We start from the raw sequence: 15,216 nt of genomic DNA, 5'->3' as shown, positions 1-15,216 counted from the left end.
CGCCAGAGATCTGGGTCCGAGTTCCAGCTTGAGTCACTGTCTCCGTGGAGTCTGCACATTCTCCCCATCTCTACGTGGGTTTTCTACAGGTTCTCCGGTTTCCTCCCACACCAAAAATGTGCGGGTTAGGTTGACTGGCCATGATAAATTAACCCTAGTGTCGGGGGGAGGATTAGCAGAGTAAATATGAGAGGATACAGGGAGAGGGCCTGGGTGGGATTATGGTCGGTGCAGACTCGATGGACCGAAAGGCCTCCTTCTGCACTGTAGGGATTCTATGATTTTATGAATTGTACTTTCATGAAATAAAGCTCAAAATTTAATCATGAAAAAGCAAAAGACACTATTTCACCCAGATTGTCTTGTTAAATATGTTTGACATTCCAGCCCATTCCAATTAGCATTCACACAACTAACCTGTAATGAGTTGAGAACAGCAAAGATATATTGAAATATTATGGCGTAGTTATTAACCGCCAACACTCCACATGCCCACGATATTCCCAGGATCGGAAGCAAAACCGCCACTGCTTTCGCCGTTAGCCTGGAAAAAAACCAAAAACATTTATAAACCAACCCGCCAACAAATTTCACCCCAACTGATCAAGCAATCAACTGTCAGAGGGTCAGTGCTGAGGGAGTGCCGCACTGTCAGAGGGTCAGTACTGAGGGAGTGCCACACTGTCAGAGGGTCAGTGCTGAGGGAGCGCCGCACTGTCAGAGGGTCAGTGCTGAGGGAGTGCCGCACTGTCAGAGGGTCAGTGCTGAGGGAGTGCCGCACTGTCAGAGGGTCAGTGCTGAGGGAGTGCCGCACTGTCAGAGGGTCAGTGCTGACGGAGCGCCGCACTGTCAGAGGGTCAGTGCTGAGGGAGTGCCGCACTGTCAGAGGGTCAGTGCTGAGGGAGTGCCGCACTGTCAGAGGGTCAGTGCTGACGGAGCGCCGCACTGTCAGAGGGTCAGTGCTGAGGGACTGCCGCACTGTCAGAGAGTCAGTACTGAGAGTGCCGCACTGTCAGAGGGTCAGTGCTGAGGGAGTGCCGCACTGTCAGAGGGTCAGTGCTGAGGGAGTGCTGCACTGTCAGAGGGTCAGTGCTGAGGGAGTGCCGCACTGTCAGAGGGTCAGTGCTGAGGGAGTGCTGCACTGTCAGAGGGTCAGTGCTGAGGGAACGCCGCACTGTCAGAGGGTCAGTGCTGAGGGAGTGCCGCACTGTCAGAGGGTCAGTGCTGAGGGAGTGCCGCACTGTCAGAGGGTCAGTGCTGAGGGAGTGCCGCACTGTCAGTGATCTGTTGAAATGAGATTAAACCAAGACTCCATCTACCCTTTAAGACTGCGTGTAAAATTCCCAGAATTACTCTTTCGAAGGATTGGAGTGGACAGTTCCATGGTAACAAGGCCAATATTTATTCCTCAAATAAATACCAAGAAAGCATATTTTCCGATCGTTACTGTGTGAAATATTGGCTGCTGTGTCTGCCACCACTCTGGGTAAACTTTCACAATACTGGATTGGCTGCACGCTGCTTTGGAGTGTGATGAGGTTATAAAAAAGGCGACAGAAATGTTTCTTTCCTTTATCATCCTCCTGTCATCAGCCCATTCATTCACACTTGGCAATCAGTCTGCAAGAAAACTGCAATTACACCCAATGTCACACCCAATTAACATCGCCAAAGCTGCCTCCAGGTCATTCTATTAACTCAATCTGACTCCGTAAATAGCAGCGCAACCATATCCAATATCACACACTCAGCGTGACTCCAATATCTCCACATCTTACAGTGCGCCCACCTGCTATCGAAATACTTACTCCCTCAGCCAATGAGACAAATAACTCCCAAATGTCCCCTCGACTGAGAGAGGTCTTGAAACTAGTTGACCCCCAGTGACATCTCGTGAGTGTGTGTGCTTTCTTTCTCAAAGGGAGGGTTGGCCGAGGACCGTGTTAATAAACTCCTGCTACAACGTGGTGTGTAAAGTCAATCTGATTAAAGCCTTTCCAATCCACCTCATTATGATACTGCACAATACTCTACAAGCGCCAGCTCTGCCTTTTGATTGGATGTGACACCAGTATCCATGGTGACCTCGCTCTTGGTGAGACATAATGGCTGAAAATTATAATTAGAACGAAATGAAATGCGAAGATTGAATTCAGAGGCACTGAGAAATTGGAATTTTTTTGTTTTCCTGTTCTTTCACAGGCTGTGGCTGGCCAGCAGTTATTGTCCACCCTTAATTGCCCTTGAGAAGGTGGCTGCAAGCTGCCTTCTTGTAATGCTGCGGTCCCTGTGGTGTAGGTACTCCCAAAGTGCTGATAGGGAGGAACTGCCAGGACTTTGATCCAGCGACTGTGAAGGAACGGCGATATATTTCCAAATCAGAATGGTTTGGAACGCCTTTGAGAGGAACTTGCAGGTGGTGGTGTTCCCATATGTTTGTTGCCCTTGTCCTTGTAGATAGGTAGAGCTTGTGGGTTTGGAAGGTGCTGTCAAAATAGCCGTGGTAAGTTCTGCAGAGCTTCTTGCAGATGGTACACAAGGCTGCCACTGATCATCGGTGGTGGAGGGAGTGAATAATTAAGTTAGGGATGGGGTGCCAAGCAAAACGGGCTGCTTTGTCCTGGATGGTGTCGAGCTTTCTTGAGTGTTGTTGGAGCTGCACCCATCCAGGCAAGTGGGGAATAGTCCATCACACTCCTAACTTGTGCCTTGTAGATGGTGAATGAGCTTTGGGGAGACAGGAGGTGAGTTACTTGCCATAGAATTCCTAGCCTCCGCTCTGTTCTTGAGGAGGGGGACGACAATTGAAGTCTCAGGATTGGTGGGGGGGGGGGGGGGGGGGGGGGTGGGCCTTGTGTTATTAGCGCTAGAATATTAACCCAGAAACTCAGCTAATGCTCTAGGGACCTGGGTTCGAATCCCGCCACGCCAAATGGTGGAATAAAAATAAAAATTGCAGCATGCTGCTGTGCAGAGGGACCTGGGTGTCCTTGTGTAGGAATCTCAAGGAGTTGGTTTGCAGGTACAGCAGGTAATTAAGAAGGCAAATGGAATTTTGTCCTTCATTGTTAGAGGGATGGAGTTTAAAAACAGCGAGGTTATGTTGCAGCTGTATAAGGTGTTGGTGAGGCCACACCTGGAGTACTGTGTACAGTTTTGGTCTCCTTACTTGAGAAAGGATATACTGGCACTGGAGGGGGTGCAGAGGAGATTCTCTAGGTTGATTCCGGAGTTGAGAGGGTTGGCTTATGAGGAGAGACTGAGTAGACTGGGGCTATACTCAGTGGAATTCAGAAGAATGAGGGGGATCTTATAAAAACATATAAGATTATGAAGAGAATAGATAAGATAGAAGCAGACTCGACAAAGCTTTGACAAAGGGTCATCTGGACTCGAAACATCAGCTCTTTTCTCTCCTTACAGATGCTGCCAGACCTGCTGAGATTTTCCAGCATTTCCTCTTTTGGTTTTAGATTCCAGCATCTGCAGTAATTTGCTTTTACCTGGAATTAAGAATTTACTGATGACCACAAACTTATTGTTGATTGTTCGGAAAACCCACCGGGTTCCTTCTTGTCCTTCAGGGAAGGAAATCTGCCGTCCTTACCCGGTCTGGCCTACATGTGACTCCAGATCCTCAGCAGTGTGGTTGACTCTCAACTGCCTTCGGGCAACGAGGGACGGGCAATAAATTCTGGCCAGCCAGCGACGCCCATGTCCGATGGATGAATAAAATAGAAATTGCTGGCAGCCTGTTCCCACAGTCTCCACTGCAGGCTCAGAACAGCTCCAGGTTGCAGTCTGTACCTTCTGTGACACCCGCCTGTCTCCAAAAACCTGTTCCTGCTTAAGAAGTGCAGCCATGCTGGAAATGAACTCGGCTACCATTCCAATGGCCTGAGGACTAACATTAACAGATGCTCATCTTCCAATCTACTCATTCATTTCATACTCAGTGTGACAGGAATATTAGACAGGTAAACTGTGTCGTTTTATGGATGAGAATCTCCCTGTGGCGGCTGATGTGAGATTTATCAGGGTCCAGATTCCGGAGAATGTGAGTCTGCAAATGTTAGTCCTGAAGCCAATGATAATTGGGCTAATTTCCAGCACGATCGAGTTTCTCGAGCAGCAACGAGTTCAAATTGATTAGTTTTTGGAGGCCGGCTGGTGTTGCGAAGGTGCCAACTACAATTTGGGGCCACTTTGACCCAGGATGTGTGGAGGCCGATGGGAAGAGGCAGCTGGAGCCCAGCAATGGGGCAGGAAATTGGAAACAGCGGTTGAAAAAAATCAGATCAAAAAATCTAAGAAAAGCAATGTGTGTAAATGATCTAAGGGAAGGACTTCTGCAGAGCAGATAAAGGAATAGGAAAGAAAAATAAACATCACGCTCGGGAAAACTATATGGATCGAGTCTTCATGCAGGAGAATGGAGTAATTCAAAAATGATGGCAAAACCAAGCTGGAATTAAAACAGCAGGGAGGAAAGACACTGGCAAAATTAATCCAAACTCAACCACAGAGAAGTGAAAAAGGATAAATGCTCAAAGGCTAAATAGAGGCCAAATAGTGTTTAATCATGTAATCATTTAATCTATACTGCTCCCACATTGCACTGTTTAATCTATTTTTTAAAATTTCATTCTTGGGACATGGGCATCGCTGGCTGGCCAGCATTTATTAGCCATCCCGAGTTGCCCTTGGAGGGCAGTTGAGAGTCAACCACATTGCAGTGCCTTTGGAGTCACATGTAGGCCAGACTGGGTAAGGACAGCAGATTTCCTTCCCTAAAGGACATTAGTGAACCAGATGGGTTTCCCAACCATCAACAATAGTTTCATGGTCATCAGTAGATTCTTAATTCCAGATTCTTTCTATCAAATCCAAATTCTACCACCTGCGGTGCTGGGATTTGAACACAGGTTCCCAGAACATCAGCTGAGATTTCTGGATTCATAGTCTAGCGATAACACCACTTGGCCATCGCCTCCCCACTGTTTAATCTATACTGTTCCCACACATACGAGGTATGTGGGCAGTCAGGTCAGACTTTGGCCTGAGTTGGACAGGGACTGAGTGAATGTATTTGGAAATTTGGATTAAAGTGAGAGTGGGTAAATATTTTTCAATTTGAACAGGTAGCTAGCTGCCTGTTAACTGTCACTCAGCTGACAGCCCTTTGCCTGAATAGGTGTCGATGACTGCAGCAGGAAACTAAACTGGAGAATGAGTCATCATACCTCTGTATAAGAAAAGAACTTGTTAAAGTTCATGAGCAGTGAGAGACGCACAGACAGTGAGGGAGGCTCGGGCCTGAGTGAGACAGAGACCGAGACCGAGCGAGTACATCTGCAAATTTGGTGCCTCGGGGGGGAAAGAGGCCTCACTTCCATTTTGCTTTCTAATTTTCTCTGTCAGTGGGAAGTGGTTTTCCCTTGCTCCAGGAGAAGAAGTTGAGGTAGAGAGATTCTTCCCGCTTAGAAAGGAAAACAGAACTAGAGGACACAGTCTCAAAAAGTGGGGGGGGGGCGGTTTAGAACGGAGCTGAGGAGGAACTTCTTCACTCAAAGGATGGTGAATCTCTGGAATTCTCTGCCCGTTGAAGTGGTGGAGGCTACCTCGCTAAATATATTTAAGTCACGGGTAGATAGGTTTTTGGTAGGCAAGGGAATTAAGGGTTATGGGGAGAAAGCGGGAAAGTGGAACTGATCCACTTCAGATCAGCCATGATCTTATTGAATGGCGGGGCAGGCTCGAAGGGCTAGATGGCCGACTCCTGCTCCTATTTCTTACGTTCTTATATTTGGTAAATGTGCTTGCCAATTCCTAAGGTTCAAATTGCCAAACAAATGGTGTTAATGTTAATAAAGTATATAAAAACAAAAGTAAACTTATAATTGAATAATTAAATAGTTAATTGAAACTCAGGAAGGATGGTGGGGCTGGTGAGGTGTCACAGCTGCAGTATGTGGGCACTCGGGCGGTCCAGGGTAAACACACTGACAGTCAGCGTCTGAAATTCAAGCAGCGTCAGATCAGAGTCATTGAGCTGGAGGCTGAGCTGCAGACACTGCAGCACCTCGGGGAGGGAGGGAGTTACCTGGATTCTTTGTTTCGGAACGTAGTCACACCATCAGGATAGGGTCTTTTGGTTTGGGCAGTGATCAGGAACAGATGGGTGCGACTGCAGCTGAGGGGACCCAGAGGCCAAGAGCATCAGTCCCTGCAATTGTGCAACAGCTCTGAGGTTCTCTCAGTTTGTTTGGATGAGAGTGGGGGCTGGATCATAGAATCACAGAACCCTACAATGCAGGAGGCCATTCAGCCCATTGAGCCTGCAGCAACCACAATCCCACCCAGGCCCTACCTCCATAACTCCATGCATTTACCCTAGCTAGAACCCCTGACACTAAGGGGCAATTCCGCATGGCCGGTGCACCTCACCAGCACATCTTTCAGACGGTAGGAGGAAACCAGAGCACACGGAGGAAATCCATGCAGACATGGGGAGAATATACAAACTCCACACAGACATTACATCACACTCCTGACTTGTGCATCATGAATGGTGAACAGACTTTGGGGACTCAGGAGGTGAGTTACTCACTGCAGGATTCTCAGCCGCTGACCTGATCTTGTGGCCACTGTATTTATGGTTAGTCTAGTTCAGTTTCTGGTCAATGGTAACCCCCGGGATATTGACAGTGGCTAGCACTGCTACCTCACAGCGCCAGGGACCCATGTTCAGTTCCAGCATCGGGTCACTGAGTGGAGTTTGCACGTCCTCCCCCGTGTCTGTGTGAGTTTCCTCCGTGTGTTCCAGTTTCCTCCCACACTCCAAAGCTGTGCAGGTTAGGTGAATTGGCCATGCTAAATTGCCCCTTAGTGTCAGAGGGACTAGCAGGATAAGTACGCGGGGTTATAGGGATAGGGCCTGGGGTGGAATTGTTGTCAGTGCAGACTCGATGTGCCAAACTGTAGGGATTCTATGATTCAGTGAATGACAAGGGGCAATGGTTAGATCCTCTCTTGTTGGAGATAGTCATTACCTGCCACAAATGTTATTTGAGACCATTGACTAAGACACTACCTGTGGGTCACATTTCTGACCCCAATAGTTTAACCAGCAAACAGGAACTGAAGCTATTTGGCAAAAACCCAGAAGGTGATCGTAGAATCATAGATGATGTGAAATGTTCTGGCATATGAGTTGGGATCTGGAACGTGCTGCCTGACAGGGCGTGGAAGCAGATTCCACAGGGAAAGGGAATGACTTCAGGATGAGTGGGACTGATTGGATCAAGCCCCTTTCACCTCCTCAGGATAGTCATAAAATCAAGCAGTGGTATGATGGGCCAAATGGCCTGACTCTGTGCTGTAACCTTTTAACGATTCAAAGAATGAGGGAGCAGGCTAATTCTGGAATTTACAATCCATGTATCTGGGTCGTTAGAGACACAATTATAGTCGACCTCTGGTGACCCTGACATTCGCCCAGTTAGAGTGGAGTGCGGGCTCCAGTGAGGTTTGGGGGGGTGGTGGTGAACAAGGAGGGTGGTGGATGGTTAATGGAACCAGAGAATCATTCAATTCCATTTTAAACATTCAAGCAATTCACCTGTTGTACAAATTCTTATCTCCACGTTTAAAATGGGAACTGCATCTGTAATCTTGTAAAGTTAAACTTTATTAGTCACAAGTTAACACTGCAATGAAGTGACTATGAAATTCCCCTAGTCGCCACACTCCGGCGCCTGTTTGGGTACACTGAGGGAGAATTTAGCACGGCCAATGCACCTAATCTGCATATCTTTGGTCTGCGGGAGGAACTCGGGGCACCCGGAGGAAACCCACGCAGACACGGGGAGAATGTGCAGACTCCACACAGACAGTGACCCGAGCCAGGAATCAAACCCGAGTCCCTGGCACTGCGAGGCACCAGTGCTCACCACTGTGCCACCATGCCGCCTGTCACAGTGCAATTACCACTTGCTGTTAGTGGGGGGACTGTAACTATGGAAATGTAATCCTAAAGCTTCACAAAAAGTGCAGTTTAACATTTTTTAAGGTGTTTTCAGGATGTGCGCATGTCTGCCATTTATTATCCACCCCTAGCTGCCCTGATAGAGCTTCAGAGAGTAGTTAAGAGTCAGCCACGTTGCAATGGGGACTGGCTTCAGCAAGATTGAGCATGGACGGGTATGTTTATCTCTCTTAGTGAGCATGTAAGACCATAAGACATAGGAGCAGAACTAGGCCACTCAGCCCATTGAGTCTGCTTCACCATTCAATCATGGCTAATATTTTTCTCCTGCCTTTTCCCCATAACCCCTGATCCCGTTATTCATCAAGAACCTATCTATCTCTGTCTCAAAGACACTCAATGACCTGGCCTCCACAGCCTTCTGTGGCAAAGGGTTCCACAGATTCCCCACTCTGGCTGAAGAAATTCCTCCTTATCTCTGTTTTAAAGGATCATCTCTTCAGCCTGAGGTTGTGCCCGTAAGCCTTTTACCATAATTCCAATAGCTCCATAGTTATTTTTACTAATCCTGGTTTTATTTCCATGTTTTTTTTCCAGACTGGATTCCATTTTCCAGGCAACCCATGATGGGATTTGAAGGCACCTTGTCTGGATTACTTGCCTATTTAGCGGTGATAAATGGATGTGGTTTTGGAGGATGTCAGGCTGAACATGATAATTTAGCATCTGGTACATTCACAGAGATCCCAGCTGAGAAAAGTTAATTAAAATGAAGATTGGAATGGGTTGTTTTTACACACATCTCCTTGAGGCACTGCGTCTCACCGGGGTGCAGCTCTACAGTGTTGTTCAATCAGAACAACCATCGTGCATCTAGAGAATGCGTGCTCGCAAAATATACATCCCTGTTATCTACAGAGCCCTGGACCCAGTGTCCATGCACACACACCTCTCCAAGAAGCTGCAGAATTGATTTCGCCCAATGGCTCCATCCTCTTGTTAAAGGCCAAATGAAAACTATTAAATGTCCTCCATCCTTCTTCGCCAACACTCCACTGAGATCATCAACAACTTGCATTTATATGGCACCTTTTCACGCAATAACACACTGCAAGGTGCTTCACGAGGGAATCCTTCAAACACTGACACTAAGCCATGTGCAGAGATGTTGGAATAGGTGAGGAGTGTTTGGTCACAGGGACAGATTTTAATTGGAGGGGGATTGCAGGGATCGGTGGTGCAGAGGGATCTGGGTGTCCTGGTACACGAGTGACAAAGTTAGTACACAGCGACAGGCAGTGATTCAGAAGGTAAACGGAATGTTGGTGTTTACCTTAAAGAGGATGGAACATAGAAGTCAGGACATTATTCTCCAATTGTACAGAGCCTTGGTCATTATGCAAGTTTTAGTCTCTTTACTTAGGAAAGGATAACAATGCATTAGAAGCAATTCAGATAAAGTTCACTCATCTGATTACCTGGAATGAGGGGGTTATCTTGAAGAGCCAGTCCTCACTGGGGTTTAGAAGACTGAGACGTGATCTTATTGAAACTTATAAGACTCTGACAGAATTTGACACGTGTTATGCTTCAGGTTAAAATCTCCAGAATGTTTTATGAAACCCACCTGAATCAGAGGTTTTGCACCTTGAATTTGGCTAGGATAAGCATGAGATGCTCCACTTCAGGGTATGATTCAAAAGACCCATTACGGAGCTTTTATCAAACAAAGTTTATTTAAGAATATAGTTAACATGTATAGTAAGAAAATTAGCAAGAACATCTATCAATTACAAACAAGGAACAAAACAAATTCTATAATGAATATCTCTAATATGTTCCAATTAAAACCAAACTCCAATAAACAAAAACCTTCAAACAGATTAATCACGCCACAGACTAAAGTTCACATGATACTAGAATCCAGTTCCTTACGTTGAATGCTGATTTCAAATGATCTTGAAAATTCAGAGCAGCCTGCAGTGGTATCAGCTCCCCAAAATACCAAAGCACAGATTGATTACTACAGCATGGCAACAAGCTTTTCTTTCAGCTAACTAGTAAAGTTTTCAAAGGAAAACAGAGAAAGAGACTTCTTTTCCAGCTTGCTTCTAAGACTGCTTCTAACACCCCAGCCAAAACGAAACTGAAAACAATCCCTATCACCTAACCTGCCTACAAGTTTTGTTCTGCTCCCAACAACAACATTACCTCGGGCTGTGAACAGGAAAGACACTGACTGTGTGAGCTGCAGAACAAAAAAACCTTCTTAAAGGGAAACTAATGTCACACAGGGCTCATTGTAAAAGGTTGTTTTGCCATTGTGGGAGAGCAAGGGAATAGTTAAAGTAGAATACCGCAGATGCTGGAAATCTGAAATAAAAACAGACAATGCGAGGAAACCTCAGCATCTGTGGACAGATTTAACATTCCGAGTCAGTTCAGAATGGATTTTAGCGTCGACTTTGTTTCTCACTCCACAGATGCTGCCAGACCTGCTGGTACAAGTGGGCACAGTTTACAAATAAGTGAACTCCCATTAAAGACGGAGACTAGGAGAGAGTTTTCTTTGAGAGGTTCGTTAACCCATGGAACTCTCTACCACACAGGCCAGTTGAGGCTGAATCACTGACTATTTCTCAGGCCGGGTTAGATAGAATCTCGATTGCCGTGGGGGGTTAAAGGGGAAGTTAACAGGAAAGTATAGTTAATATCAAGGGGCCGAATGGCCTACTCCTGCTCTTAATTTGTAGTTTGACACAAACATGTTGAGGAATGTTATAAAGGAGCAAAGTGAGGGAGAGCATGGAACACCGAGACACGACCTTCAGCCCAAACTGTCCATGCTGACCAAAAAGCCCATCTAAGCTAACCCCATTTGCCTGCATTTGGCCCATATCCCTCTAAACCTTTCCTATCCGTGTATCTGTCCAAATGCCTTTTAAATGTTGTCTCTGCCTCAACCACTCGCTCCAGCAGCTCATTCCACACACGTACCACCCTCTGTGTAAAAAAGTTACTCCTCAGGCTCTCATTAATTCTTTCCCCTCTTAAATTACCTAGTTCTCGATTCCCCAACTCTGGGAAAAAGACTGAGTTCACCCTATCCATGCCTCTCATTCTCTTATACACCTCTATAAGATCACTCCTCAGTCTCCTACGCTCCAAAGAAAAATGTCCTAGCCTCTCCAATCTCTCCCTGTAACTCAGTCCCTGAGTCCTGACAACATCCTTGTAAATCTCTTCTGCACTCTCTCCAGTTTAATAACATCTTTTCTATAGCAAGGCGACCAAAACTGAACACAATACTCCAGGTGCGGCCTCACCAATGTCCTGTACAACTGCAACATAACTTCCCAACTTCTATACCCAACGTCCTGACTGCTGAAGGCAGCGGAGAGGATTTTGGGGGAATTTTAGGCTAAGGGACCTGAAGGCATGGACCCGCAGCGGTGAACCAATTAAAATGGGGGAGGCTGAGGAGGTCAGAGTTGAGGAGGTCAGGGATCTCGGAGGGTGATAGAACAGAAAGAGGTTGTAGTGATAGGGAGAGGCAAGGAGAGGGAGGAATTTGACCAAGAGACTGAGAACTTACAATTTGATGCTTTCTGTGACCAGTGTAGGTGAGGTGAGCCTGTGGGTGATGGGTAAATGTGTTTTGATGAAAGTTAAGGTTCAGGGAGCAAAGATTTTTTTGTGACTGAATGAAGAGTGGGATTGAAATTGCCAAGTCTGGAGTCAGCAAAAACATGGGAGAGTTTCATCAGCAAACCAACTGAAGCAGAATGGAGAGTGAAGGTGTTACATAGTTTAAAATTTATTTATTTATTAGTCTCGCAAGTAGGCTTGTATTAACACTGCAATGAAGTTACTGTGAAAATCCCTTAGCCGCCACACTCCAGCACCTGTTCAGGTACACTGAGGGAGAATTTAGCCAATGCACCTGACCAGCACGTCTTTTGGACTGTGGGAGGAAACCAGAGCACCTGGAGGAAACCCAAGCAGATATGGGGAGGAGGTGGAGACTCCACACAGACAGTGATCCAAGCCAGCAATTGCACCCAGGTCCCTGGCGCTGTGAGGTAGCAGTGCTAACCACTGTGCCATCACCGTGCCATCCTTCAGACTTTGTGATGGACACGACGTGTGGTCAGAAACTCAGCTCAGGATGAATTGGGATGTTGGACAGTGAACAGTCTGACTCAGCCTCAGTAGCAGGGAAAGGGAGAGTCAGTGGTTGGGGAAAGTCTCCCAACAGTTAACAAAAAGAAATTGGATATCACCCAAAACTGAACATTATAAAGATACGAGGCTCTGAGAGAAATGTGGGAGTCGTCAGTTTAATTAGCTACCACTTATAAGTTAGTGGTTTTATTATTTATCATAAGCAGAGCTCTTTATATCTGCTGTTCCATAATTGCTATTGAGTTTCTCCTGAACCTTATTTGACTCAAATCTTTATTCATCCAGTTCTGCCAACTGAAAACAAAGACTGGTTTCGAATCTGACACTAATCTTCTAATCCTTATTCATTTGCAAACTACGTTTCACACTTTGTTTGTTACACAGGGTACCTCACCTCTCCTTCCTCTGCTGGATTGCTTTGGAATCCATACGGAATTAGAATGTTTCTGTAAACCCAGATAATTGAGGAGCTGGGATCAATGATAAGATAATGAAACGGCCGCCCGGTAGGTAAGGTGTACAAGTTGTGAAATGCAATGAGATTATGAAACGACACAATGTGATTCAGCACTCTCGCTGTTTAGAGACTGATCTCCCCAGCATGGTTCACAGCTAAATTATAAACACATTCTTAATAAACACATTCACAGTCCTGCAACAGCAGGATGGTGCAGTGGAGAGTTAAAGCTACAGGGCAGACTTTTCCATAAGTGTGACTGCAGCATCCTCACTCCTGTTGCTCAGGGTGGTGGGAGCTCACATCTGAGTCCACGCTTGGAAGCTCATTAATTATACACAGGCAAATATTGACCGAATCATCTGGTGGGTCATCAGCTGATGCAACTGCCCCACTGTTGACCTGAGGGGGGTCAAAAGTTGTGACGCCATAATTAAACGCTAATCGAGCACGTACATCTCCCTCTCTCTGGCCCTCTGTCTCCTCTGTCTTGTCCACGTACAAGAAGGAAGCTGCACTCGGCTTCAGCCAATGACATCCCCCAGGTCTTCATCCGAGGCCGCTTAGGGACGTGCTCCATCCCAGGGATGGTTCCTGGAAGTGCCTCCCACCCCCACCAAGAAGGCCATCACCAAGGACGTTGGCATGACTGCCAGCTGTGCCCGTAACAAGATCCAGGACAAGAAGAGGTTGAATGATCTCCTGCCAGGGTGAGTCATCCTTTAATTGCCTCTAATATCACCGTGGCATCATGTACTCGAATGACGATTCTCTTCAGGGATCTCACACGACTAATAGCAGGGGACATATGTCAACACTGAGAGGCTAACCAACCCTTTCACATCATCATCACCACCCGAAATCCCTGGAAGATGACGCGAAGATTCTCTAATATCACCCCAGAAAGTCCAAAGCCTCAGTGAAGTCCAAGTTGCTGTGTAGAAGCCTCCCACCTTCTCTAAGGTGCTTCATGGAGGCACCAAGAGGCATCCACTATACCAACAAGATGTTCCTCAGGGTTGGGTAGCTGTAGGCCTTCCTCATCATCTTCTCATTGGATGTCCACAAGCTGAACTAGGCCTTATAGTGCGCATGCCGCTCGTTTTCAAATGGGCTTGAGGCCGATGTGATTTCCCGTTGGTGTGACCCAAGTGGGGAGGAGGTTCTAGCAGTTTTAATGAGCGGTCATGAGATGTTAATGAATGCAAATGGTGTTCACGCCACGAGTCAGAGGGATAACCGGCCCGCCATCGAGTGAATTGTAAACTGCTTTTACACCAGCAGCTCCCTGAATTTTCAGCTCCCGTTACATTCTCCTCCTGGCTGCCATGAATCCCGCTGTGGGAAGGATGAGAAAATTCCACCCATACTGTAGGCTGTGACTTCAATCGATATTCTTGAACCAGAAGGCTGAGGGTTCAAATCCCACTCCAGATAGAAACCTGTATGCAGCCTGAGGGAGTGCAGCACTGTCAGTGGTGCTGTCTTTCAAATAAGACATTTACCTTCTCCCAGATGGGTGAAGAGTTCCCATTCCCACTGTTGTGAAGCAGGGAAGTTCTCCCCAGTGTCCTGGCCAATTTTCAAACGACATCACTAACCACTGATTATCTGATCATTATCACCTTATTTGTGGGAGCTTTCTGCACGCTAGTTACTGCATTTCAATAAAGCACCTCATTGGCTGTGAAGCACTCTGAGACATCCTGAGGAGGTGAGAGGTGCTATAGAAATGCAGGTTCACTTCAGCCTTTCTTTGAGTCAGGGTGAGAAAGAGGTGAATCTTTCTTCCAGGGATTGAAAAGGTTCAATAGGGAAAGAGCAGAGACTGAGGTCTTTCAGCCATTGGACGCGGAGAGATTGGAAACTGTGGGAAACCCCCTCAGGCTGTACTTGTGTCAGTGAACATGTAGGCCGGGATTCCCTGATCGTTCACACGGTGGGCTTCTCCACTTCCGGTGGCCAAGCACTCCCACCCGCAGGTTTCCGTCGGCACAGGGTGACACTACTGAGAATTCCCATTGATAGCAGCGGGACCGGAGAATCCCACCATGAGCAAACAACCCGCCCCCTCCCACTGGCTGGAAACATGCGGCTGAGGGGCCTATCATAAAGCAGAGGTGAATCCCCCCCGAAAACTAACACTAACCACTCAAAGAGGTGTACCTCGCCTCATAATCTGTTAAAGTGAGTGTGTGAGGTGGTGCGATCGGCTGTTCAACAACTTCTAATGGTTAAATCAAAATAACTCCCTGACACTCTCTGTAAAATTAACAAATAACACTTTAATTTATCTAACCAACAGTGACCAGGTTAAACTATTAACAAACTGAATAAAACACAATTCCAATGAAATGTGTTCCAACAAATATAATTCCTACTTATTAACAAAGAAATAGAATTTTAGTCACTCTCTAAATTACAGCCAGATTTGTCATCTTCCAGAATATTCTGAGCCTTCTCGGTTGATTCTTCTTCCTTCTTTGCTATCTAGGTAAAGTGTGAGCTCAGTGCTGTCAGAAATGGCAGGTAGCCGGTACTCTCTACTTTTTGTCCCACTGCTCCCTTCCTTTTATACCTGTGATGA

At 46.5% G+C, this 15,216-nt stretch overlaps 1 protein-coding gene across 1 annotated transcript in view; it reads right to left on the bottom strand.

The window, feature by feature from the left end:
* The window catches only part of adgrd1 (adhesion G protein-coupled receptor D1), a 273,919-nt gene that overhangs the window by 22,223 nt on the left and 236,480 nt on the right, over positions 1-15,216 (bottom strand). The window contains exon 23 of the mRNA XM_080208783.1: positions 418-544. Coding sequence (XP_080064909.1) covers positions 418-544 — 127 coding nt within the window. The remainder of the gene's footprint in view (positions 1-417; positions 545-15,216) is intronic.

Source organism: Carcharhinus amblyrhynchos, chromosome 20 (assembly GCF_965287045.1).
Source record: "Carcharhinus amblyrhynchos chromosome 20, sCarAmb.v2.hapA, whole genome shotgun sequence".
In the NCBI taxonomy this organism is placed as follows: Eukaryota; Metazoa; Chordata; class Chondrichthyes; order Carcharhiniformes; family Carcharhinidae; genus Carcharhinus; species Carcharhinus amblyrhynchos.
Note: the sequence above shows the minus strand (reverse complement) of the source record. Positions and strands in the feature narration are given on the sequence as shown.